The 27,075-nt window shown below is 38.4% G+C and overlaps 1 protein-coding gene across 3 annotated transcripts in view; it reads left to right on the forward strand.

The window, feature by feature from the left end:
* Positions 1–25,921, forward strand: part of ksr2 (kinase suppressor of ras 2) — a 142,095-nt gene extending 116,174 nt beyond the window's left edge. For 2 of the 3 annotated variants that reach the window (XM_023276278.3, XM_035950986.2), the window contains 3 exons: positions 1,307–1,441; positions 5,131–5,260; positions 9,032–13,486. In XM_023276278.3, the coding sequence (XP_023132046.1) occupies positions 1,307–1,441; positions 5,131–5,260; positions 9,032–9,178 (412 nt within the window). In that variant the 3' untranslated portion in view covers positions 9,179–13,486. Of the gene's footprint in view, positions 1–1,306; positions 1,442–5,130; positions 5,261–9,031; positions 13,487–23,150 lie in introns of those variants that run through there. The other variant, XM_023276279.3, reaches the window with a different exon arrangement.
* The last annotated feature ends 1,154 nt before the right edge of the window (positions 25,922–27,075 follow it).

A 27,075-nucleotide genomic window follows, 5' to 3' on the forward strand; every position in this document is an offset into this window, starting at 1 on the left:
TATAAAACAGTCACAGTCAACCTTTCTGAAACAAACATGGGAACCCTGTGCGTTTTTCTGTGTTTGCTATGAGAGGTTACTTGACCAATGGGTAGCTATCATCGCCACTTTCCAAGTCCACTTTGTTCTTTGCATGGGGACTTATACTTCCTGAAACTGATCAGTTAGCTTTGAGTTATCTTCAGGTTAAATTAATGTTTCACAACCAAGCAAAATTTCACCAGAATTCAACAACATCAATATTTTTTTTACTTGAGGAATATATTTATTTTCTTTCTTGCTTTTCTTGCTGCAAGCTGGATCAGAAAACTTACACCACCACCATGTTTTGGTGATAAAAGTAGCATCATGATTAGCAGCTGCTTAGTTTACTTTAGCATTTAGACTGGAAAAAGCTACCAGACTCCATCCAATGGTAACAAAATCAACGAAATACCTTTAAATCTCAATGAATATCACATGTATCTAATGTATGTAATTAAGCTGCACTGTGTGGCAACGTAACGGGGTTGACAAGACTCCATGAACTCCAGGCACCAAGCTACATTTAGCTAGGAATAGTTATAGCACATAGCATCCAGTAAAAGCAGCATGTAGCTTTTGCATTCCTATAATGATTCAACAGGTATGACTGACTAAACAAGTCACTATCTCTTTTTATGTTGATGTCTGGTAATCTGGCAACACAACATAAACTGACCGGCTGTGTCTAACCCTTGGCATGACCTGTATCTTAGCTACCTCAATGATACCCAATTGTATTGCTGCACATAAGACCATGTAATACAGGTTTTACACGACCAGAAGTGCCAGCAGGAAGGCCCTGGCTGTTTATGTTCTTGTTACATTTTCAAAACATGACAGCAGCCCAGATGGAGTGAGATGATGACACGCTTTCACTTGTCTCTTTTTCTTCTGTTTACATTGTAATGCTACGATTCAGTGGGTTTGCACTGCACAATCTGATGTACCTCAAAGTTATATTGTTCAGTTTGACACAGGCTGTGATCAACACTTGATTAGAACCATCCTGCATCTCGACTTGCAAACTTGTAAGATTGTCATTGATGCACTGCTGTTTTAATAAATGATAAAATAAATGATGTTCATGAAATTGGTTTGAAATTACAGCGATTTGCCACCGATGTGGAAGCTGAAACAGAAACTGAAAAGCATCCCAGACGTATTTTACCTCGGGTATCTACCATGACAGCACACTTTAATGAAAATACACCAGTGGAATGGCTTATACAGCAGATCAGGAAACTTTGACAAGCCTCCATCTCTATGTTTTCTCTCTCTGCAGCCGGAGGGAAGACAAACTGAGGATCCCCAACGGCTGGCTGTGTCACCTGGCCCCCGAAATCATCCAGCAACTCTCTCCGGACACAGAGGAGGACAAGCTTCCGTTCTCCAAACAGTCAGATGTCTTTGCTTTCGGGTGAGCGTCCTCTTACCAGATGCCCTCCTGTTCGTTTGTCTAGACAGAGCCGGGGGGGTTGATTACGCAACGCTGCCGACAAAGAATCCCTAAATACGTGTGTGAATTCTGTAAATTCCTCCTGACTTTTAATGGAGCTGTTTCCTTAAAAACTTCCACATCACGTGACAGAGAGGCAACTCTCATTAACAGGTTTCCAGATCTCATTATAGATACAGATTTTTATTGCTTACTGTACAAAGGCAGATCATGTAATAATCTGATATTTTAAATTTGGCAATTTGGTTACTGGTTTTGTCCGTGTTTTGATGTCCAACTTGACACCATTTAACGAGAGCAGGATTAATAATTTAAAAACTTAATTACACAGAAATTACAATGTTGACATAGACACCACTTGGTCCCGTAAACCTGATTTAGAAGCATGTGACTTGGCTCTTTATGAATGAAACCTCAGATATGGATGTTGTGTGCAAATAAGCAATGGCAGCTGGAAGACAGCGGGATGTTGAAGGAGCTGATTGAAGTGCATAAAGTGCACGCCGATTAGCGATTGGTTGCCCCATGTGGATGCAAGAGAACGGTTGGTAGGTGTTTAAAAGGCCATGGCATGAGCCCATGCGCTCTCATTAGCTCTAATTCAGTCAGCAGACAATAGGAATGGTCTGTTGTCACTTATTTAAGAAGCTTCTGCCATTAGGGGTTGCAATCAGACAGTATAGTGGGAGACTAGCGCTGGTTTGTGACCAAAGTCAAAAAATAAATCCTGTTTTTTTTTTTTTTAAAGAACACTTTACCTTCACCTTAAGAAAAAATACCAAGAGGTCAAGGAATGATGTGAACAAGAATTCAAAAGGATGAAGGAAAAAAACAACCAGAGAGGGTCTATAGTGCTTTCAGGGCTTCCTATTCATGCAACGGCGCATTTAAATGCTTGAGCAACAAGGACTTGCAAGACTACGTTGCCTTCTTTCTTTATGTTTAAGGATGGATTAGTGTATCCTTGGTTAACAGAGATAAGAAAAGAAGCACTGAAGCACTTTTTTTTAGCATATAAAGAAGCTCCAATTACCACTTATTGTAGTAGTAACAATAATACCTTTATTTATATAAGACCTTTTCAAAACGGAGTTGACAGATTAAAGAAGAAAAGAAGGAAATTCAAGAAGACCATTGAACAATGAAAAGCTGGTCAGTCCAAACAGAAAGTGAAAGACCAGAAAGTGGAAAAATAGAGTTAAACATGGTTTTAAAAAAATAATAAAATTTAAAAATCTAAATGAATCAATACAACTACACCAGATTCAATAATAAAAGAGCCAAAAATGCCACATTCAAGTAAGGAAGAAAAATAAATGGAATGAAGAAATGGAGGGTAAAACCAGAAAGACAAGGCTGGTAGTAGTAAAAATTATAGTAAATGCATGAAACAAATATGTAAATGAGTAAATAAATCAAGGGTAAAGGAGAGAAAGATGAACAAATAAAATTTCAAAAATGAATTAGACTACAAAAAGAGATGACATCACATAAAAGCAAGCCTATAGAAATGGGTTTAAGAAGACATTGATGCTGCAGCCTTATCTCCTCAGGCAGGTCGTTCCAAAGCCAAAGAGTTTTTAGTCTTGACTTTAGGACAGTCTCATATGGGTCAACATTTCTGATGTCCCCAGCTTGGGGACAGACCCTGATGAGCTTTTAAAGCGATTCTAAACAGACAGAGACAGTGGAGGGAAGCTGGATTGGAGTGACGTGATGTCTGCTAAATAAAACCCCACGTAGATACTTCTGGGTAATTCTGCTCAGTTCTGAACCTTCCTGAGCAAAAGAGACTATTCGACTACAAGCTTTGTCTCAAAAGATGCAATTATGGAGTCTAGAAATCCTGCTGTTGGACGCTGTTGGACTTTTAGGAAGAGTTGTGCATTCATTTAAGCAAACAACATCCTAAATCTCAACCAAAAAAACTATCCTGCAGTGATAAATAAAGTATTCAGAATTCCAGAGACGTCATCTCGTGTCTCCAATTACAGACTATTGCAGCGGGACGACATTCTAACCACATTTAAAGAATAGCGGGGAACTGCGTAATCCACTATAACAAATTGTCCTTCAAGCCGGATGTCGATTTACTATAATAAAGGACATCATACTCAGAAAAGCAGGCCTCATTCCACTCTCCATCTCAGACACTACAACCTCATCGGCTATCCACCCAGTCAGAGATCAAGACTTTGCCTCCACATCCAAACAGATGAAGATGAGTCAAAAGGAGCAGTTTTATTAACTGAAGGTATGCTTGGAGTGTTTTACAGCTGGGTTTCAGTGCATCTATTTCTGGTTGTGGTCTGCTTTCATGTTCAGCAATTTGTGTAGATCAGATAAAGGAATTTCAATCTTTTCCTACATCTAAGAGTCCGAGGAAATTTGCATTACAATTGTCTGTCTCTTCAGAGCTGCAAATGTCTAAACATCTAAATGAATAAATGAAAATGTGATCTACATTTTGAGTAATGGTTAATATTATAGTAAGTGATATTAGGTGTCTAAATACTAAATAGAACATGCTCTTTTTTATATTTAGGTAGAAAAACTACCCAAACTGTAAATGTAATTTACAATAAAACCAATAATCCTGTTCCACCAGGACCGAGCAACTCCCTTTATGCTGAAGCTTATTATTAGTTCTGTTTTTACACTGTAGTTAGACTTTTTAAAAACATTTTTTAATGTATATACCAGTGATTTTGCTTCCTTTTTTGGGGTAAATATCAACAATTTGTACCTTTACTGTAAATGTCTTCGAACAGCACGATTTGCATGTTTATTTATGCTATTATTTATATTTATGTTTAAAGTATGTGTTATTTTACACATTTCTACCCAAATCATCTCTCTGAGTCCTTCATTTGTTGCCTACCGATTGTTTTCCTGAGTGCCATTCAAGTTTCTCAAGCCAAGATGTCTTCCGTCTCTTCCTCTGCAGCCCATTTTTTAAAAATTTGTCCTAAACTGATTAAAACTCCCCGTGGCTCCTGTTCTTCCTCCGCTGCCATTATGCTGCTTCATTTGTGGGGGTGGACCCTGCTCTGTTGACTCCTAACACAATTGCATTTTCAGATGGTTCCCCATATGGAGGTTTCGTCACTATGTTATTCTAAAGGGAAGGAGAGCGCAGCACTGGCGCACAATGTCCAGCTGCTCTGTTAGCCCTTTGTGTTACCTAGAGGTGACCCCCGCGGTGGTTTTGCATATTCATCAACAATCAGCCGTCACTTTTTTTTCCCTTACTCCTGGCAAAGAGGCTATTTTTAATTCTCCTCAAACTTGACGTGCAGGAGCAGAATGTAAAAAAACAAGCTATTTGCGCGGGGGAAGGTGGTGTATGCTAATGTAGCACGGGTAGTAATTAAAAATGTGCTGTTTTTTTAACTTCTGAGTGACACTCGAAGACAGAATTCATCCCCAGAATGCATTTGCGTAGACGATCCAGCTGTGCAGAAGCCACATCCACAGCCGCACATTAATCCCAAAGCATTGAGTTTTATTTGTTGTGACTGAAATCGCCCGATAGTGTTTGTTCTGGCCTGTTTGTGAACCTTCTATAGGTGTGTTTCAAAGACAATGGTGTTATTCTTGTGACCAGAAAGTCCAAAGCATTGACCCGCTCTGCTCCTCTGCCTTCACAGCACCATCTGGTATGAGTTACATGCACGTGAGTGGCCTTACAAGAGTCAGCCAGCAGAGGTGATCATATGGCAGATTGGCAGCGGGATGAAGCCCAACCTCGCCCAAACCGGCATGGGGAAGGAGATATCAGTAAGGGCTTATTTTTCCTCTTCTTACTGTTCATGTGTCACTCTTTCTGTCAAAATGAATTGCTGCATAATTTTCATGTTAAAGCACTCCTTGACTCATTTTGCTCCCACACATTCTATAAACTTTGCATGATAAAGACTTTAAGGGACAACATATTTTAAGACGATACTGAGGAACAGAAGAAGTTTTTGAAGAATGCTCGTAAATCAAATTTCAAGTAAAAACTTTCAAAGGAATACAATTAGAAAGTCAACATTATTTAATTTTGCATAACTGCACTTCAAAGACCTTGGCGTTGACAAGAAATGTTTTTAATACTCAGTTTTTAATTAAAGATTATCGCTGAGTTTTACACACGGCTGTGAGCAGTAGTAGCAAGAGATAGCAGCTCAGGAATGAATTTTTAATATATGAAAAAAAGCATTAATGTGCTAATATTTACAAAGAGTGTCAGATATGAGCTTGCTCTGATGAAAAATTATTCCTGTTGAAGCTCTCCTTTGCTGTAATTGGCAACATGCAGAAGTACAAGACTTTGGTTTCTTTTATCTCACTCCTTGAAACACTTCCAATCCCAGTTTGAACAGATCTGTGGCTGTTACCTGTTAATTCAGCTTTCTTTGTCTCCATGTGGTTGCAAATGTTTGTCACACACAGCTATTACCCAATATTTCTTTATAAATCACACATGAAGGCTGTGGAGTCCAACTTAGAGAATAAATTTCCAACTTTTTGTTTTAGCTCCTTGTGTCAGGCGGCTGGATATCAACAATTTCTTAATTTTACCATCTTAAGTACCTAAAGCTGTGTCATGGCTGCTGCATGCGTTACAGTTAGAGCTGCTCTTTAATCATATTTGGGAGGGTTGCTTAAAAAATGGGGTTCAGTATCACTACTACTAACTCATAGTTACCAATTAAAGAATGTAGTCGTAACCTAATCCAAGTGTCACAATATAGAAGTAATGCAACTTGATTACCTTCTGTTGCTTGTGTATCACCAAATAGTCAACAAAACACATGAAAAAAAATATCAGTAAGTTGGCTTTTACCTACATGTAGTATTATCTGTAATGCAGAGTTAAAAACCCTTCAGCCACCATTTGTAGTACTGGATACTTATTTGAATTCATTTCCCATATTGATTTATTTTAATAGTAATTTAGGTGAACTGACCCTTTAAATAGTCCAGCAGAAGGGATGCTGCAGTGTATTGAACAAAAAAGTGAAGTCATATAATATAATAACATCCCAATATATAAAATCATTACCAGTAGCTCAACTCAGCTAAGTGTGCATCTGACAGCATCTTGTTATTAGCGTATTATTACTGAAATGGAAATGGAAAATTCATATAGAATGATATTTTATCTAACCACAGCACCTTATGGCACCTTAAGACTTTAATTAACACCAAAGTAGAAATTTCACAGCACCTCTGATAAACCTCATGACTCAACCTGAGGATGACGGCTTTGTAACAAGTGATTCAACTGCAGCTTATAAACTGTGACTCTGTGTGACCGCTCAGTTGTCTGAGGTGAAGAAAAGTACATTGTGTGATCTCCCTTGAAATCCTAATCGATCCTGTCTCCACATCAGGGATAATTTATAGATACAAGTAGATTAATTCATGACGCTACCACTGATGTGCCTCACATGTAAATGTGCGCAAATCTGTTGCTTTGGAGACACTCACATTGATCCTGCTGTTGTCTGACGCTGCATGTGTAGGTCTCCATGTGTGTGTATGTGGTGCCTATGAAAAGTATTTACATCCCTTGGAAGTTTCCTTTTTTATTGTTTTTTTCAACATCAAATTATGGTAAATTTATTTCGCTTTTCTGAAAGCAAATTATAAAAATGCTCTTTCATGTCAAAGTGAAAGCGGTTTGAGCTAAGCAATGTCAATTAAAAATGTAAATAAGTGATTACATAAGTACTTACCCCCTTCAAATGCTTTTAAAGTCCAACCACAGAATCTGTATGTTGGATTAAGGTCAGAGCTATGACTCCAGAACGTTCACCTTGTTGTCTTTAAGCCATTTGTGTGTAGCTTTGATTGTTTGCTTCGAGTCACTGTCTTGCTGGAAAGCAAATCTTCCAAGTCACGTTTGTTTTGCACACTGCATCAAGTTGTCCTCCAGGGGTTCCCTATACTTTTCTGCCATTTTCTGCATTCATATGACCCTTAACCTTTACAAGACTTCCAGAGACCCCTACTAAGAAGCATCTCAACATCATGATACTGCCACCACCATGCTTCACAGTGGGGATGGTGTGTTTGTGATGATGTGAAAACAAAATGTACTGTCTATGTTCAGACCAAAGAACGCTATTCCAGTTGACTTCAGGGTCTCCCACTTGCCTTCTGTCTAACTGTAGTCGAATTTTATAATGACCTTGTTTCAACAATGGCTTTCTCTTTGCCACTCTCCCATAAAGCTTTGACTGGTGAAGAACAGGTAACACTCGCTGTTTGCACAGTCACTCCCATCTAGCAAGGGAAACTTGTAAGTCCTGTGGAGGAGTGTTAGATCTCTAGGCCTAATCTTTTGCTTGTAAAGTCACTCAGTTTTGGAGGATAGCGTGCTCCAGGCAGATTTACACATGTACCATACTCCTTTAATTACTTATTGATAGATTTAACTGTACTCAAAGGGAAATAGAGTGACTTGGAAGTTTTCTTGTGTCCATCCCCTGTTTTGCTTTCTAATAACCTTTTCACAGAGTTGCTTGGAGTGTTCTTTTGTCTTCATGACATAGTTATTGCCAGGTGTACTGATACACCAGTGACTGGATCTTCGAGATACAGGGGTCTTTTTTATGCAATTATTTGACACATTCACTGTATCCAGATGTTCTCTGTTTCACTAATTGTGAACTTCCAGCATTAGTTGGCCGCACCTGTGTTGAATTAGGTGAGTCACTTTAAATGGGGTGAATACTCCTTCCATCACTTATTTTACATCATATGTTTTAATGAATTGACATTAGTGTATTGGAATGTGTTACATGAAAGAGTCTTCTTTGTATGTTAACTTCTTGTCAGAGGAGCCAAATTAAATTGACCATGATTCAACTTCAAAAAGCAACAGGGCTACCCATAGTAGCCAACCAAACGTCAATATGAAGAGTCTTAGGCAGCCAAATTTTAATTGGTCCATCAAATAGTCTTACTCCACAGTCACTCGCTTAGTCAGGGACAAAATTATTCATTTATGCAGCAGGTCCTTGCAGTTGTTAGGTAGATATGTTGGACAGGAAATCCTAAGTGTGAGGGTTAATTGACAAGCCCAAGAAAGTGATATGGAAACTCTGGGATCAAACATTTACCTATTATTCTTCTACTTAATATTTAAGAATTATTTATCCTAATGTTTGTCACCTAGCCTGGCTCTTCAATCTAACGTTAGATGGCCTACGTAAATAAGTGCTAATTAAACAGCTTTAGTTTGAGTGTTAAGTGCTGGCCAAGTTACAAAAACTTGCAGTTGTTTTCAAACCACCTGCATGGATTTGTCCTCTGCCTCACATCACATCATTCTTCCACTTTAACATTTGAACATCACAGATTAAAAACCTTTCCGACTAAATAAATATTTGAGAAAAGTAAATTTCTCCCAATTGCAGCGAGTCAATACAGAGCCATTATGTGCACAACATGCATTCATTCAGTAACCAGGCACTCCCCCGATACATCTGGAGATAATGAAATGAAATGTCTAACAATTAGGTTTTTTGTTGTTTTTTTTCTCTGTGTGTTTCCCAGGACATTCTGCTCCTCTGCTGGGCCTACAAGCAGGAAGAGCGACCCAGCTTCTCCAAGCTGGTAGATTTACTGGAAAAGTTGCCAAAAAGGAACCGCCGCCTTTCCCACCCAGGGCACTTCTGGAAGTCAGCTGAGTATGTCAAATGAGTTAGGGACATAAAACAGCAAAACAATCAGCAACTATTAAAAGCAGCCGCCATAACTCCACATAAATAACCCGCCTCCTTAAAGAATGCACTGAATCCAAAAGCCAGCCCAGTGATGAAAACTGCCCGTGCTGTGTGTATTTTCATGGAATGTTGGCATGTGTGTGTACAGATAAGTTGACTGTCCGGTTTCTCAAAGCAGTCGGGACTCATATTTTCTTTGGTTTGATTTTAAACCATACTGGATATCTTTCCTTTATCTTTTTTTTTTTTTTTTTGTCTTTTACTATTGACTTGTTCCCTTCATTATATTTGATTTTATTTCTTGGATGTATCTTTGCTTGTAACTTTCAACAGATCACATCATCCTGGACTTTAAAAAAAAGTTTGAGAACAAATGTAGATGTTTTTTCCATGTTTTTTTGTTTTGAATGAATGTAACTGTTGTACATCACATATTGTATATTTTCATGACATTGTCTTGCCATTCCTTATGTCTGTCAACTGTGTAGACCATTTGTCAAGTGGTACCTCATGGTCTCTTCATGTGTGGATGTCCAGGTTACATGTTTGTCTGAAAAGTTGTGTTTTAACTTAAAATGTCCTCTTATTTACACCGTACCATTTGAATGTGAAGAAGCCAGCTTCCCTGTTTGTGTGGGGATGTGTTGGCCCAGTTCTTTGATGGGAGACTGTTCTCTGATCAGCCTGTGCTTTGAATATTGCCTGTGAACATAAGGAAGATGTTTGAACAGCGACAGTCATTGGAAAAAACGAAAAACAAACCTTAAAAAAAAAAACAAACAAAAAAACAGTCAGACCAGGACTCCCCCACTTGATGCTGTTCTGTGAAATCACTGACACTTGAAATGTATCTCGTCAACTGTTGCAGAACTAATTTACCTTTCAGAAATGCTACCACTGAGCCCCCTCCCATTCCCCATTTTACAAGAAATAAATGTATATTATTTTACTTAAATAGGTACACAATATAATGGATACAGATTTTTAAAAAGTTGGTATAATCAGTGCAGTAAGTCATTTAATTCAGTCAGTAAATGAACTTTCCAGACCCTAATGGCAAAATATTGCAAATTACACCTTAGCTTTCTAAAGCATGTATAAAACTGAAAAAAAAAGTTTTTAGATTCCCATCTCTGCAATGATGTGATTGTTGGATATATAAGGGAAAAACCATGACCTTAAACTGACAAAACAAAAGGTTAAAATGGACTTTTGAGTTTGTTTTTGGCCTGTTAAAATGAATTCAGAGTGGCTTAACAGCAGTGTTGTAGTCACTTCGAAATGGAACTCTTCAGATTAATTCAGCCCCATCTTGAATATTTATCCAAAAACACTATTTTACTTGTTTTCTTTTACTTTTGTGCTGTGGATTTTGGAGAATTTGTGTATTTCATAAACATTTAATCCTATAATAGACACATTACAAGTTGTTTTAAATGAGAGAAGTAGAAGAGTTTGTGGATTTACTTTTCTAAATCATTTCTAGTTTCCTAAATATATTTACCAACCACTGACAAATTGCTTGAATTCATAACTTTGAAATCAGCTGAATAAGGGAGTGTTCAGACTGAATGCAAAGTAAATTCTCGAGGCAGCTCGACTCTATTTAAAGGTGGAAAGGGATATAAACCGGTGTTAGATATAAACTGGAGCTAATAAACACAAGACTGTGCGTACATCGATTCCCAAATGTTACAGGCTGCTACTGCTATTTTTAGCATTTAGTTAAGATGCTAAGCTTTTGTAACAGCAGTCAGCAATTTGGCTCAGTAACATAAGTTATGCTGCAATATTTAATTAGAGTTTGCTGATATTAGCAACATAGTAAGGCATAAACTCTTACACGCAAATTCATAGTTTTAACATGACCAGTGTAGTCGTGGCAGGTGGTAGAGCAGGTTGTCTCCTAATTTCAAGGTTGTCGATTCGAAGTGTCCTTCAGCAAGACACTGAAGTTGGTCCTGATGGCAAGTGAGCACGTTGCATGGCAGCTCTGCAGCCATTCGCCTGCAAATGAGTGAATGAGAAACACATTGTAAAACAGAATGTAGCTAAGGCTAAAACGTGCTACATATGAACCTCTTGGATGAGAGTAAAACGTCTTCAAGACAAACCAAAAACAGCCCAGTTGCTTTTTGCTGAAGCTCTTAGTGCAACAGATTAGGCTGGATGTCAATGTGATTATTTCTGAGGTGTGCCTAGCATAGTGAGTGAACATAGCACAGGATATCTGGAGAATTTAGAACTTCTTACTGTCTTTGGGCACCAGTGGAAAATGGAAAGCATGAACAAATCAAAGTACCTCCCAAGTTCACCACTGACTATTTGAATTCAAACACTTTTAATGATGAATAATGAAGGTGTTAATGAAGGAGAATTTCCAGGAGAAGTTCCATGTAAGCCCTCGTGGAGCTGGCGAGATGACTAAACTTACATCATGCAGACTATTGCTAACATGTAGATGTGAAACCACAAATTGGCCTTAAGTGTTTCTTTTTGTTGCTTTTAAATGTGACTTATTATTTGGGAGACACTTTAATTTTCCATAGTTTGCAGACAAGAGAAAAAGCACAGTATCTAAAGAAACATAATACTCTATTACACTGCAATACTGGCAGATTCCACACACACAGAGGTGGTTCGAATTGTTAGCTACCTACAGCAAACATGTATATATACACAAAAAAAGTAAAAATATGCTCATGTTCAGTCTGAATGCTGCTTAACAATGACAGTTAATTTGTTTAGGCGATGACAATGTGCCACTACCTGTCTAATGAATATTAAATCCAGTGATTGATGTGATATAATTGTTTTAATTAGACCCATCATTTTCAGACATTATATAGACTCTTAGTGAAGAGATACAGCTCTATGTTTTTACTCTCTGATAATGAAACAAATGCTTTTCATTAATCAGTGCGATAAACTGCAAGATTTACTTAATTTTAACCTTGTCGTTGTTTTATCCTTTTTAATTTGAGCAGCCTTTTATCTCGATCTGATAGTTCTTGACAGAGGTTTGTTTGACTACAACACTGCTGTAAGGATGAACGTGGAGCACATTTAAAAATAATCTCATATTTTTCTAAACCTGAAATAGTTTATTTGCACAAACCTTCCGTGTGAACTACTGACTTCTTGCATTACAGGCAACACTCGTAAAAGTAACAAGTAAGTAACTTAAAATCTGGCTGAACTTCCCTTTAACATATCAGAAAAGACATATCAGGATGCTGAAGACCACCCCAGGCCATGTTTTCTACTTCATACTGTAAATCAGACTATATTTTAAATGTATGTTTCCGCAAAACCTGAATCATATCATCATGAATTGGAAGCTGTGGCGTCATTCGAGCTGTATACTGCTTTTGATTCTCTCTAGCCACGTCGAATAGATAGAGACAATCCAATCATGTTAAATAGCCATTTTCCACCTCATTATATACACATCTGCCAGTGTTGGAAAATGCATACAAACAATCTGCTGCTGTTTTTTGGAGTCTGTCTGTCTATTTTGGAATTGCTGGGATTCAAATATTGTAAGTGGATCATTTATATTTGTACTGTTTACAACTTTCAAGTGCATGAGATGGACTATCAAAGATTGATTCTTGTTATGAAAAAAAATCCTTCAACACTATATATAAAAGTATGTGAGCATTTTTCTGATGAACTGTTGTCCATTGAGCAGTTTGATCTCAAATTTTGCGTCAGGCTTTGCAAAACTTTTCAACAGCTTTGTTTGAGAGAATGATTGTTTTAGTATATTTATAGATTATATAAATGATTAGACTAGCATTTAAATTTAAAAAGAAAAAAAAAGGAAAAAAAGAGTTACGACCTGTGCACATGCTAGAGTTGACAACAACCTGACTGGACAACAATCAAAGATATAACATTAGTGCCAAGTGTACATAACAGATTGTAGACTATGTTTTATCGTCACTTGCCGTAATATCAATATTCCTTGTGAATTTTTTGACCTTTTTTCTTTTGAATGTACAAATTGTGTTGTGTTTTTTTTTTGTTGCTTTTGTTTTCTGTTCATTTAATTTTCTTTTCCTCCATTTTTTCCTTCGAATTGCATAAGCATTGATGCTGTGTTGTTTCTTTTCCTTGATTCCGTCCTTGTATTGTAGATGATAGCTCCAAAAAGCTTGTATTTAATGATGCCTTATGGTCCATGGCTTAGTGATGGGTAGATTTTTTTGATCACGAGCTCTTTTATTTGCACTCATCCTTTACAAAGTGTATGACAATAAAAAGATGTTTTCATTTTGGACGTTTTCCGTTTCTTTTATGTCATCTTTTATCTTGGTCAGCCCCTTATCCATATTTTATTTGGTTGAAATTTTTTTAAACACGTCGCCACGGAGCAAATTTGTTGATGAATCACTGCTTAAATATTAGTTTAACTTTTAAATAGGTAATTTTCTTTTGCTCTTAGTTTAACCATGCAACTTCTGGATGGTGTACTCTCAAGTTTTAAACACTTGAAGCAGCAGTGATACACCAACCAAAATATTTTTTAGTGTTTATTTGTTTACCTGAAAGACAGCTATTAAAAATCTATATATTCATTATTTGCAGAGAACAGTGGCAATGTCTGTATAAATGAAAATAAAATGTAAATAAAGAAGCACTACAGATCTTAACATTGACATTATTTAAGTAGGTTTAATGTCATTATGCAGTAAGTGAATATCAAAGCAAGCAGCCGCTCTGTAGTTTTCTGTTATCCTCAAAAGTCTATTAGACCAATAATATTTCCAGCTGTATAAACAGCCTTCCTTAAACCACGGCAATACCTGTCATTCTAAGTAAAAATCAGTTTAAACTCGTGCCATTTCAAGAAAACTTCGTGTAAAAAGGCTGAAAAACAGCCTCATAGCCCCGACACCCCAACTAACTGCACTGCTATATTAAGGTTAAAGATATCTGTTGAAGTTTACAGGTTTATTTCTACTGCTCCGTTCAGTGTACCTGTTTTCATGACATCTATAAACTGAGCTTAGCTGGGTTCATCATTCAGAGAAGCTTCAAGCTGCACACAGAAGCATGACAGAGATTCCAGATTATCTTACTGGAAGCAGGAAAAATATCTTTACAGCTTAATTATCCCATTATGTAATGAATATTGTGACAATATAAAATAATGGTTAGTAATGAATTTGATTAAAGCAGAGTCAACAGTAATGAAGAAATGTAATATAAATATCACCACCATGCTAAACTAGCTATAAACACTGTTGGCCATTTTTCCTCATTTGGTTTAAAAAGGACATCTTTTTTGTAGCTGCTCTCCACGACTGAGAGGGGTGATTAATTCAAAACAAAGTACGGCTGGAAAAAGTGACCTTTAAGACCCCATTTACACCTGGCATGATGCTGTGGTTACATAATTCTGAGCGGATGCTAGAGATGGGAAAGACTGCAACGTTAACGAGATGTAAGCGTTCATGTTTTGTGACAGCTCGAGGCTGCTGTGTGAATACAGAGGTGGTCTGTGAGAGGTAGAAATGCTGTCCTGTACTGATGTGTTGTATCAGAAAAAAATCCAGTTTTCTAGTTGTAACTGCCACTTGGAAGATGAAAGTTAATGACTGTGATAATTCAGACACCGATGCATCACAGAACGCTCTGGTCTGTATCTGGAGGTGGTCTGCCGTGCATCGCGATCAGATCCCAGCCAGGTATTAATTCAACCTGTATGCTCTCACCACATTAGTAAGAAAAAAATCCATGCCCAAGTTAAAAGGTCACCTGACTCCTCCTCTTTCTTCAAGCTGACACAAGTTCAACAAAAGCTGCAAGCAGAATCCAAGTCTCCCTTCACATAAAGTGATTCTGTGAGAATTCCTCAGTGTGGGGAGGTCAGTTGGTGCAGTCGATGCAGCCAAAGCTACAGTTTTAGACAATAGGTGTGATGGTGAAGCCCAGCTTAGTTAAATTAAATATTTTCCAACGATTCAAGGCTTCAAAACCATGAAACTAATTCAGATCACACAACAGAAACACTTCTCTCCTGCTCTCTGTGCTCACATATCCATTATTTTACTACAGTTGAATTTGCAATTATGCCGTTCTCATTCACAAAATTATTTAGTTTCTTTTGTCAAGCGCCAGAATGAGCATGAAATAGTGACATAAATGCAACTCATTAAGATGACATGTCAACCAACCTGCTGATCATCACCTCTAAAATCTTACCATACAATAGGCCTGACATGAGCCTGAGACGAAGGCTTTGTGAGGAATTTGGCAATGTTTCCCTAAATTCAAAGCTACTAACAAGTCAGAGAGCAATTACACAACAAGGAGAAAAGCAGTGGCATTCCACTACTGATCTGATTAATATGTCCTTTTTCAGTTATTCTTATCAGATTGTAGAACTACTCTATTATACACAGTGGAAAGTTGTAATACTGGGGTAATTCACCCAAACATGTTCAAAGTGGAAACCAATGACCTGGAAGTTGAAAGGTTTGGTTGCAGTGGTTTGTTGCATATGGAATCAGCAGTCTGATCCACTTATTTTTACATTGTCATGAGTATATTGCAGATTCAGGATGGAAAGGCTCAGACATGGTGTTCGCTGCTTGTTTTGCTCATGATGACTATACACTGCCATTCAAAAGTTTGAGGTCAATTACAAATGTCCTTATTTTTGAAAGAAAGGCGGTTTATTTCAACGAAGATGACATGAAATGAATCAGAAATGCAGTCTAGACATTGTTAATGTGGTAAATGACTATTCTAGGTGATTTTTACTGGACTATTGTAATGCACTTTATTTCGGTATCACACAGTTATCACTCCGTCGATTACAACTGGTTCAAAATGCAGCTGCCCGTCTGTTAACCCGCACATCCAGACACAGTCACATCACCCCATCCTGTCCGCCCTCCACTGGCTCCTGGTTCATCATCGTATCGAGTTCAAAATTTTAACATTTGTTTTGAAAGCCCTTCATGGCCTTGCTCCTTTAAATCTAGCTGAGCTTTTAACCATCCACCACCGCAGCAGAGCCCTGTGGTCGTCCACACAGATGGTGCTGGACGTGCCCAGGTCCCGGTATAAGCAGTGGGTGATCATTCCTTTGCTGTTGCTGCCCCGAGACTTTGGAACGCACTACCACTTGAACTTCGTGTTATCACCGACCTGCCACTTTTTAAGTCCAGACTGAAAACCCACTTATTCAGATGTGCCTTGGAATCCTAGCACTGTTTTATGGTTTTATGGTTTTCGTAGTTTTGTGTTTTTTATGGGTTCTATGGTTTTATAGTAATCCAAATTGTATTGTTTTGTTTTATTATGCTGTTGGAAAGCACTTTGGTCTTCTGTTATGTTGTTGTAAAGTGCTCTACAAATAAATTTTGATTGATTGATTGATTGATTGATATCTCCATAGGGGTACAGAGGAACATTTCCAGCAACCATCACTCCTGTGTTCTAATGCTACATTGTGTTAGCTAATGGTGTTGAAAGGCTCATTGACGATTAGAAAACCCTTGTGCAGTTATGTTAGCACATGGATAAAAGTGGGAGTTTTCATGGAAATATAAAATTGCCTGGGTGACAACAAACTTTTGAACGGTAGTGTGTATATATATATAAACATGTTAATAAGGTAAAAAGCTTGATTTTCACCAGACAAAGTCATTAAGCATGTGGTAATGCTGCACTGTTTGCATTTACACCTTGCTGAGATCCAATTACAAATCAAGAAAATCGAGCTGTGGTCTCATTCATTTGAGTACATTGCAATAACAAACATTCCACGTCCATTTGCAGCTCACATTTCCATCTATTCTCCATATTCAGATATTCAGATACAGTCAGATGTAGCCAGGTGCAACCAACTCTCTCAACCTCCCACAACTCTGTATATAATGGTTATTTTACATAACCTGGCTAGAAGCTCATCCAAATTGACTTTGGTTTTCCATAGTGGTGCCAAGGATGTTGAATACGCAGCTGCTTTACACTTTAAAATCACTTTAAAATTCTAAATGTAGGGTGGAATCTAAACCAGTAAAGCCGTTCAAACTGTACAAATCCCGAGATTTGGTGCGTTTCTGCCTCTCATTTGTTTCAACTCCTCTGTGAACAAGCTGGCATACTGATGACAGTGTGTGCATGATTGTGTGTGTGTGATTGTGTGTGTGTGTGTGTGTGTGTGTGTGTGTGTGTGTGTGTGTGTGTGTGTGTGTGTGTGTGTGTGTGTGTGTGTGTGTGTGTGTATCATACAATGTCAGACCTGTGACTCACTGGTTGAAGAGAGAGAGTGAGTTAGTGAGGGCACAGTGCAGGAAAATGGAACAATAGATAAATAGATAGATAGATGAGTGCTCTACCCGTCTGTACCTCCACCTCTGAAGTCCAGCCTCGGCTGCTGGAGCGTAAAAAATCCACATCACCCAATCTCAGGGAGGCCCGCAGCCCATCAGAGCATGAATGTTTGGTTTCTGTCCAGATCCTTGAAAGTGTTAAAACCAGATAAGGTTCAGTGCATTTCTTGGTACAGTACACAGAGGTTTAAAAAACAGTTGGGATCCAAGAGATAATTAAATCAGGTGTACATTCACGAATCATAATAAAATCCCAATAAAACAAATAACAATAAAAACGTGCAACTTCCCAATAAATTCCAAAGAAACTATAGATTTGGTGGCTTAACTGCCCAAACTGAGCTAGTAAGAGTTGTAGATGTTGAGATAAGAATTGCAGATGGAATGAGAAAGTCAATAATGAACAAAGGAAGAAAGGGAGGAAATTTAACTATCAGCTGAATGTGAATATTGATGGGATCACATGAAGGAAAACAACCTATACAAAAACCAAATACATAAAATCATTCTGGGGGTCTTTCTTTATGTTTGTCCTGATGTTACTACATGGTCATTTGGTCGTCGTGTTTTTGACCTCTTCATGTTTTTTCTTCATCCACATTTCTTTCTATATATTGATTTTTTGGTTATTTTTTCCATTTTTAAGCTGTTGTGCTGTCTGAGCTGACTGTCAAGGACAAATACTGTAAGAGCAACAAGGCTGCAGGTAATAAAACTTAATGTCTGAATGCTGTTCCTATTATGGACCAACTGTGAACAGAATTTGTCCTTGTGGCAGCACCAAACAGCAACAGCACTCAAGAGAATAAAGGAAAGAGAAAATTATACACTAAATTCCCTGCAGAACAACACTGAATGCAGAAAATGTTCAGCTCTGATTAAAAGGGTGTAAACAGAGATGTATTATGGGAAGTAGATAAGTTCCAGGAAGGCACGTATTCACTCCTTAGATAGTTGCTCTTTTGGTGCATTCGCTAGAATATAATAGTTGTTTCTCTTAAAGCTGGAGTGCAGGGCTTTAACTTAGATTGACATCTGTAATATTCAAACCCTTTAACAACAAGTTCACACAACGCAGATTAAGCCTATAAGCAGCATGTAAATCGTAGCTTCAAATCTTCTATCTGGGGTGACATTGCCATGCTTACTTATTCTGTTATCCTGCAAAGTCCATAGGAGTCCAAATTTTGTGTCCTTGTGCCAACTGCACTGCAGCGGCAACTTTGTGCCCGCATGGAACACATATTTGTGGATCTTCTGCACATTCATGAAAACACAGATTCATAAACGAAGATGAGAAAGTGTTGGAATTAAAAAATAATCCAATCTTGTCCTTGTTTACGCCAGAAAGGGAGGATAATCAAAGCTTCATACTATCCACATCTCCGAGTACGTGAAGGTCCACTAGCGTCCAAGTAGTCTCATGCAGCCTGACCATTCTCTAGTGCTGACGTAGAGCTGTGCACAATGGTCTGACTGCACCTCATTATCATTCTGCCACTGGGGTAAAAAACACTCTCTTGCTCATTTGTTTTTGTTTAAACCAATTGTCTTGGGCCAGCCTAAGCCCAGGGTGCAGCAACGATTCCCACAAAATAGTGACAGGGGAATTCTTTTGATGGAACATTCGCATGCAAGAGCGTGAGCACTGTCAATAATAAGGCTAATCTTATACCTGTAGCCTACATCAGATTACACCAGACTAGGGCCCAAGTGAAGAATATTTTGTCATTGGAGGGTATACATGAGGCTCTTAGCGGAAGTACGCAACAATGGCACCAACTCCACCAACTCTACCCGTGCTTTAGTACATAGATGCCAATCTACTGCATGTGTATGGAGCACCTTTTCCTTACAGACTCCAAGTAAACTAGAAAGTAGTACAAGTAGTAGTAGTAGTAGTCTGCAGCTGTCTTTTGCAAAGGAGTTATAACCAGGCCTGTTCAGCTGTGGCTGCCTATTGAGTAGCAGCAACAGTAACTAGAAGAAAAAGCCCAAGAAGTGTTGATAGTGTTTTGTGTAGTTTCTCTCTGGAAGAGATTGACAACAGCTCTTTACTGCAAGTTTAATGGTTGGCTTACTTGCTACTCACTGCAGTAGTCTGGCTTAATACTGAAAAAGTCCACAGTGACTTGAGACAAAACGTGCTTATCCATATTTAGCGAAAACTACAATTTTCTATAGCCTTAACCAAAGTGCTATCGCTAAGCAGTAGTCAAATGTGAACCCAAGTCTCATGCGTGAGAGTTGTACTCCAACCTTCCTCCTGTCAACACTTAGGGGTGTAGTACGAAGCAAGTTGGACGTACGGTAGTCAGGTTTTCTTTGTGTTAACTGGTTCGACAAATCCCAAAACCCCAAGCAGAGATCATATGTATCACCACTGTCATCACCTTTCTTTTTTAACCCATTTTTTCTCCATCTGACTCTGTTCATGTTGCCACAAAAGGGGATGTTTGATGCATCAATTGAATCTTCTTTTTTTTGCATAATGGACCAATCCTACTTCAGTCAAGAGGATTTTATAATGGAAAGCAATGAAGAAGAAACAGCTTTGTTCAGAGGCATTACTAATGTATGACTCAGTGGGTTTGCAGATATAAAGTCTTCCCTCAGCTGAGAATCTCTCTCTGTATAAAATATCGTCAGGGAAAGATTTGGTGAAAGGATTATGTTTCTTAAACCAATTTAAATCCCAAAGGCAGAATGTAACGTCCTCGGAAGCAGGTTAGCAGTGCAGCGTCAGTAACCATGGTGATCTAGCTAGGTTAAAAAAGAGCCACATTTGTGACATTGACTTTAGGCTTCGGGCTCAGCATACCTCAACAACACCTAGATATAACTGGGAAAGCATAGTTGCATCAAAACTGTGAGTAGACATAATGTTTTTCCTCTTGTTCTCACTTGACAGGATTAATGAGGCTAATTATACCAACTCTGAGCTCACCTTCAACATCATGGTGTAGGTCTACAAAGACACGCAGTATACATATTTGAAAATAGCAAATTTAGAGCCACAGATTAGCTCTGCCACATAGCCTCCAAGGACCGTGGGGCTCTCTTTATTCATTTAAAGACACCCACGTGGCTTATTATGCAGGAGATGTTATTTCATTAGGGGTTTGGAAGACAGACAGACAGAGAGGGAGCAGAAGCATTACAGAGTGAGCCATATACGAGGGATGTCCTAAAGGTTTGCCTTACTGAGCCCAGAGTCGTGCCAGTTGGGAAACGCTTGTTGAGCCTCGGAGCTAAGAAAACAGGCTGGCAACACCTGTATGTACACGGCAGTAAATCCCACGCAGCTGTTGGCCTCATTCAGCGAGCAAATAGATCAAGCACTAATGCCATAAATATTCTTCTCCTCAAATCAGGTGGAATCGTGTTAATGGCTGAATAATTAGAAGCGGCGAGGCGGCCCGTCTGACAGATTTGGGGAAGAAGTTTTTTGACAGTTAAACTGGTGATTTCACATCATGCTCGAGAGCCTGAGAGTGGTTGACTGTCTGACAACCACTTGGCAAACCCACACTGGTTTGAACTGTACAACCCAAAAATAAATCTTACATAATGCAAGAGGATGGAGGATGTGACCCTGTCTTCCCCTCCAGCAGGCCCTATGCTGGCCCATCTGGCAGATAATGTGCAACTACAGTGCCACTCAGACTTGCTAAGATCCATTATGGTTCTTCCTGGGTGCAAAGTTTGGATCTCTGACCTGCACAGCATGCAGTGATAAATCTTCGAAGCTTGTCTGGAGCTTGTCTTTTTCTAATTCTGGCAATTAATGTTGCTCTCTCTTTATATACTAGTATATTTTCTTTTTTTCCTTTAAGAAAGTCATTTGAGTGATTGAGATCTTTGTCATCAGCAGGCTGTTGCAGGCTAATGCAGTGTCCTTTTTAAAATCTGCTCCTTAAAACTAAAAAAAAAAACATTCCCAGTTACTGTTTTGAATATTTTAAATGTATTGCTGTTGTTGCAGTTTGCTCGGCATTAGCACAAAACTGGAAACAGTGGAAAACAGCTAGCCTGACTATCAAAAATGCTAATTCCAAAGTTAAACATGATATCTTTAATCTGCACAAAAACCAAAGAGCAGAAATGACAGTTAGGTTACGGCTTCATGATTTCTTGTCTGCACTAAAGTCACTTCCCATCTTGTCTTGTCATCACTATGGAGGTTGCCAGGCAACCAGCGGAGACTCTAGGCTGCACTGACTACCAGTACAAGCAATATAAGTAAACAACCACCTCCACCTCCCTCACCCTGCCGCCACCTCCACCAACACAGCTGTCATCAAATTTTGATTCAAATGTTGCTAAATTGTGATTGGGGTACAGAAGTATGTGATGTCATGTCATTTTTTTCCCCAGCTGAGCCCACCAACTTCAGACCAGTGAGAAGAGAAAGGACAAAAAAACAACTTCAATAAATCATTAAATATATATAGTCCCCCCAAAAGTTTGATAGGATTCCCAGTACTCTTGGAGGGTTCAATTAACGCTCTTTGGGGAAAGAAAGCATTATTTTCTATCATAGTATGCTATGCACAAGCAAGAAACTAACATAGACATCATTTCCAGGTCGTAGATTTTCTCTTTACTTAAAAAAACACATGGAATGCAGTGTTGTGTTTGCGTTTTACAGTGGATTTTATCGCTCTTTATTGTTAAGATAAGACAAGACAAGACAAGATAAGTTAAGATAAGATAAGATAAGATAAGATAAGATAAGATAAGATAACATAAGATAAGATAAGATAAGATAAGATAAGATAAGATAAGATAAGATAAGATAAGATAAGATAAGATAAAATTCAAAGGTCAAAGGTCACTGGGCCTTAAAAAAACTGTTTTGATTGTATTGTAATTCACATGCTAATTAAGACAAAATTCACTCAGTACAAAGTATTACTACACAAATTTTAAGACTGTTTAATTATAATAAACTTTAAACTTAAAAAATGTTACAAATGTTAACAAATGAAATTTTAAATTAGCTAAGATAAAACAAGACAAGACAGGGTAAGATAAGTCAAAACTTTCTGACTCCTGAAAGAAATTCTTGTGCCAGATATTGATCAGAAAAACAAATGACATAATATATGAAATGCAGTTCCTAAAAGTAGGAAGCAATATGATTTAAGTATGATGCATCAGTGGAATAAAATAAATGAGCTAAAATAAGATTAGAAAGGAACTGTAAAAAGTCATGCAGGCAATTACATAACTGATTGTGAAAAAATGACATGAAATATTATATTGCACCTGAAAAATGAAATGAAAATGAAATATTACACTTGAAACTGAAATACTGCATGTGACAAACAAAAACGTCAAATATTGCGCATGAAATTAAATGCTACACGTGATGCAGAAACTATTACTGCATGAACTGCTATTACAAAGCTAATGCTAAGCATGCAGTGTTTCAGCTGCCATTTCCTGCAGAAAAAAGGGGCGGAGTCATGCAGTTGTTGGTTGTTGGTCTGTGTGAACATGCTAACAGTGTGGTGTCCTGCAGGGCTGTGTGTTAAGACGGCTTTATTTACTGTTGTTTCTGTTCTCCTTCCCTCCCCCTCCCTGCTCCAGGCTGTAACGGAGGCATCGATGGGACTGTGTCTTTGCGTGAAGCTCGTCCTCAGCTCTGCTCACATCTGCTCCACCGCCTTCCTGCCCACCCGCCTGCCCGCCTGCCTGCCCCGCCACCCATCCTCTTACCCTCTCTTGCCTCGCCCTGCTTCCACAACACCCCCAACTCCACCTTTTCCTTGCTCCTCCTCCTCCTTGCTCCACCTGCGATACATACATATTCCCCCCGCTTCCCCGCTCATGCCTGATTGGACCCTTTAGCGGTCAGTATTGGCCCACTTTTTGCCTGAGTGGGTGACAAAACGCGCCGCAGACTTTCAAACAGAGAGGCCTTTCTCCACTCTATGCCTGAAGCCCTTCCCTGAAAAACTGCACATCTGTCTTTCTGTTGAGGAGATTCCAACATGCACACAAATGCCATTCATGCCATGTTGCGACCCATCTTCAGCTGCAGATGTGTTTGTTTACTGCCATAATTGTGCAACACGTCACTGTTAGCATATTTAGCTTAGCCCCCGAGAGACATTGTCACAACAGCTCACCGTACAAAACTGGTAATTACAATGCACATTTGGAAGTAATTTTGGTGACTATGGGACTTTACAATTCCACAATGATGCATAATGTATTTGGAATATTGACATGACAGAAGTTATTTTGGACTGTTTCCTTAAATCTTAAAAGAAACATTTAATCATTTCGTTGTAGTTTATTTACACCATTTTTTAAAATTTACATCTGATAGTAAGGAATGGCCACACTGCTTCAAAATGTGTATTTCTGCATTTCTAACATTATCGAGTGATGCATTGCTTATGCATAATTTCCCTTACAACTTTGCATTTTGTTTTTCAATCTATAGTTTTTCTTTCTTTTTTTAAAATTTTTGCTGTGCTTTGAACCAAAAACAGTCCCACACCTGAGCATGCAAACCTAGCCTCTAGAAATTATGCTAATATACTTCTAATTTGCAACAACAAATTTTCTATTGTGCTTGTTAAAATATACCAAGCACAACGTTCAATGAACGCACTGACAAAGCATTTAATTGATTTCCCCTACAATATCCTGTAATATTAACTAAAGAATTGTGGATGCGTTTGTGGTAAACACACTCAAAGCATTTGTGAGAAAGATGGTGGTTTTGGTTTAATGTTGAAGTCAAAAATGTCTTGAAACGCAAGCACAAAACCACAGTCTTTTCATAAATGCAACCAAAGTGCTTTGTTTTCTAAAGCAAACTGCTCAAGATGCTAACCCTGGTACCTGGCATCACAACTCTGTGTTTTGTACACCCACCATCAACCCTGACCACCTCCCTGTGGATTTTGTGTAGAACAAGAAATGCACTGCTTTATTTACTCCACAAAAACACTGCTTGTGCAATGAGCACAAGCGAGGCAGTGATTTTATATCATACTGGTATTTGTAAAACAAATTAGCAGTATATATATAAGTAATTTCTCTGAGGCAGGATTGAAGTGACACTTGACATGAACTGTTTGAACATTGTGCAGTTGTGTGAATGCGACACGTCACGCACAGCTGCACATTTATCCACAAACTACTACTGCAGCTGCATCTGCGCAGTCAAGAGGTTAAGTGCCTTGTTCAAGGGCATCTCAGCAGCAGGAGTTATCAAGGGAAAACAATTATTCTTTATTTTTCTCACCCAGAATTTCCATGTTGATTCCAAGACTTTTTTACTGGCTGCAAAATGCTCCCATAAACCAACATTTTAGCCACTCATAGGTACAATCCTCTATTTCTTGACAGGAGAAAAGTTATCTATTTCAAACTACTTTACTAGGCAAGATCAAGCAAGTCAACTCTTGTGAAAATCATTTTAAAACAGGTGATGGAGAGGGCCCAGTGCTGGTGGAGGGAATCCAACTTTCCAGTGTGAATATCTCAGTTTAATTGATTCTATTACATGGTCTGCTAACTTAGAAATCAGCACACCCATTTGTCTGGGGTGACAAATGAATCTCTTTCGTGTGAGTGAAGAAGAATGGAATGAATTTCAGAAACCCGCCAGACGAATGTTAAAATATCTCCAGTGATATTCACCCAGTGGAATGTATGCAAGTTTGAAAATGTTAAATCTCCAAGTGTCAGGGGTTTGGTTTTTTGTGGGGTATGTGTGCTGTTTGAGCAAATTACACAGGTACACACACAAAAAAAAAACAGATAATCGGATACAGTTTTTATATTTTTGAGAGAAAGCACAGTAATAGAATATTCAAACTTTTTCCCCACATGTGGAGGTGCAAAGGCTATGCAACGTAAAGGTTAATATTTTAAAAAGGTGAATATTTTGCTAAAGTGCTTGTGTTTTTTCAGTATGGCCCAAATTTAAAAGCTCAAGGCGCGTTGCAAACATGAGAAATGTCTGCATACACACCCCCTAATACAGACTTACCTTCGTTTTAAACCTGAAATTTAAACTATTCTACTTTGTGCTCAGCACCAAGCGCACTGTGTCCCATTGGAGATGCATATATTTAAAAGCTAACCATAGCTTCCTCTGTGTTTTGTGGTGGAATATTTTGCCATAAAAATGAATTCACTGGTTTAAAGTTCCTATTGAGGCCCTGCAGGTTTTTAAACACCAACGCCATTAGACCCATTTCTCTGCAATTCCCTCTTAACCTTCCTGCATGCACTTGGCTAATAGGGCCCTGTGGAGATCAAACACAGTGGCAGGACATCAAAAAAGCCAAAAGAGACACACACACACACACACACACACACACACACACACACACACACACACACACAAAAAGCATAATTCACAGAAGAAGAAAGACTGAAAAATGAAGTGTTCTCAGCTCCCCCTCTGCTCGCCTAATTCCGTCTAGTTCGACAAAATATTTACAGGTGACACGAAGCACAGTCATCTGTGGGAACATGAGCACATACAGCTGCATGGATGTTTATTTTCCTACATTTCTGACTGCCACAGTGATGGACAAACATGAGAGGCTACAGGAAGCCCAGACATGGATACACATGCTTATTTTCCTAAACTTTTTTAGAGAATTCACGACCTTCTACTCCAATGAGGAACACTGAGAAACACCTTGAAATTCTTCTCAATTTGACTGTTAAACAAGGGAGTGCATTGAAAGGGCTTCTTATAATAATTTCTGCCGCTTTTTTTTTCTTCCCAAGTTTGATTTGGAAAGATTTAAAAAAAAAAAAAAAAAAAGTTGACTATCTCTGTCACCAAATCAAAGCTAAACTTGAGCATGTACAGGATGATGTCAAACACAAGCAGCTTTTCCAAAAGGGAAGGGCTGCTCCAATATATGAACAGATTAGCCTGAATATACAGAATAACCTCCTTTCTCATGACAACTGCTCATATTGCTGATTCAACTGTGCTCTGAATCTGCTTTCATCCCTTTGAATGGATACTGTCTGCTGCATAGGAGAGTTATTTTTGTCCATGGCTCATCCTTCTGTACAACATGTCTTTTATTTTTTGCCTCTTTTGTTCTTGTTATGCACCTAAAATGCTTTTGCTGCAACAGAGTCACAATGCAACACCACGATGCTTCTCCCTCCCTCCAGACGCCTGACTTTGATTACGACTGAATCGCAACTTCATCGTCCTCAAAATCACCATCCTCATCGTCATGACAACGCATAATGCTGTCAGAAGAGCATATCTACCATTCAAGCTTGTAATGGATCTTCATTCTTTGTATAATTTGTACAGTGAAAAGTTTATAAAAGTTTTCTACCCTTCCAGAAATGATTTAGTTTCTGCTGTTCAACTGAATGTCAACGAATTAAAATTTGCAAGCCTTGTTATAAAGTTTGTGTTTTTTGTGCAACATCTGAGTTTGTTCTACTGTCCAGAAGAGAGAAGAAAACAAACAAACAAACAAACATGTCAATAAAAACTTCAAGTGATGCA

The sequence above is a fragment of the Amphiprion ocellaris genome, chromosome 6 (assembly GCF_022539595.1).
Source record: "Amphiprion ocellaris isolate individual 3 ecotype Okinawa chromosome 6, ASM2253959v1, whole genome shotgun sequence".
In the NCBI taxonomy this organism is placed as follows: Eukaryota; Metazoa; Chordata; class Actinopteri; family Pomacentridae; genus Amphiprion; species Amphiprion ocellaris.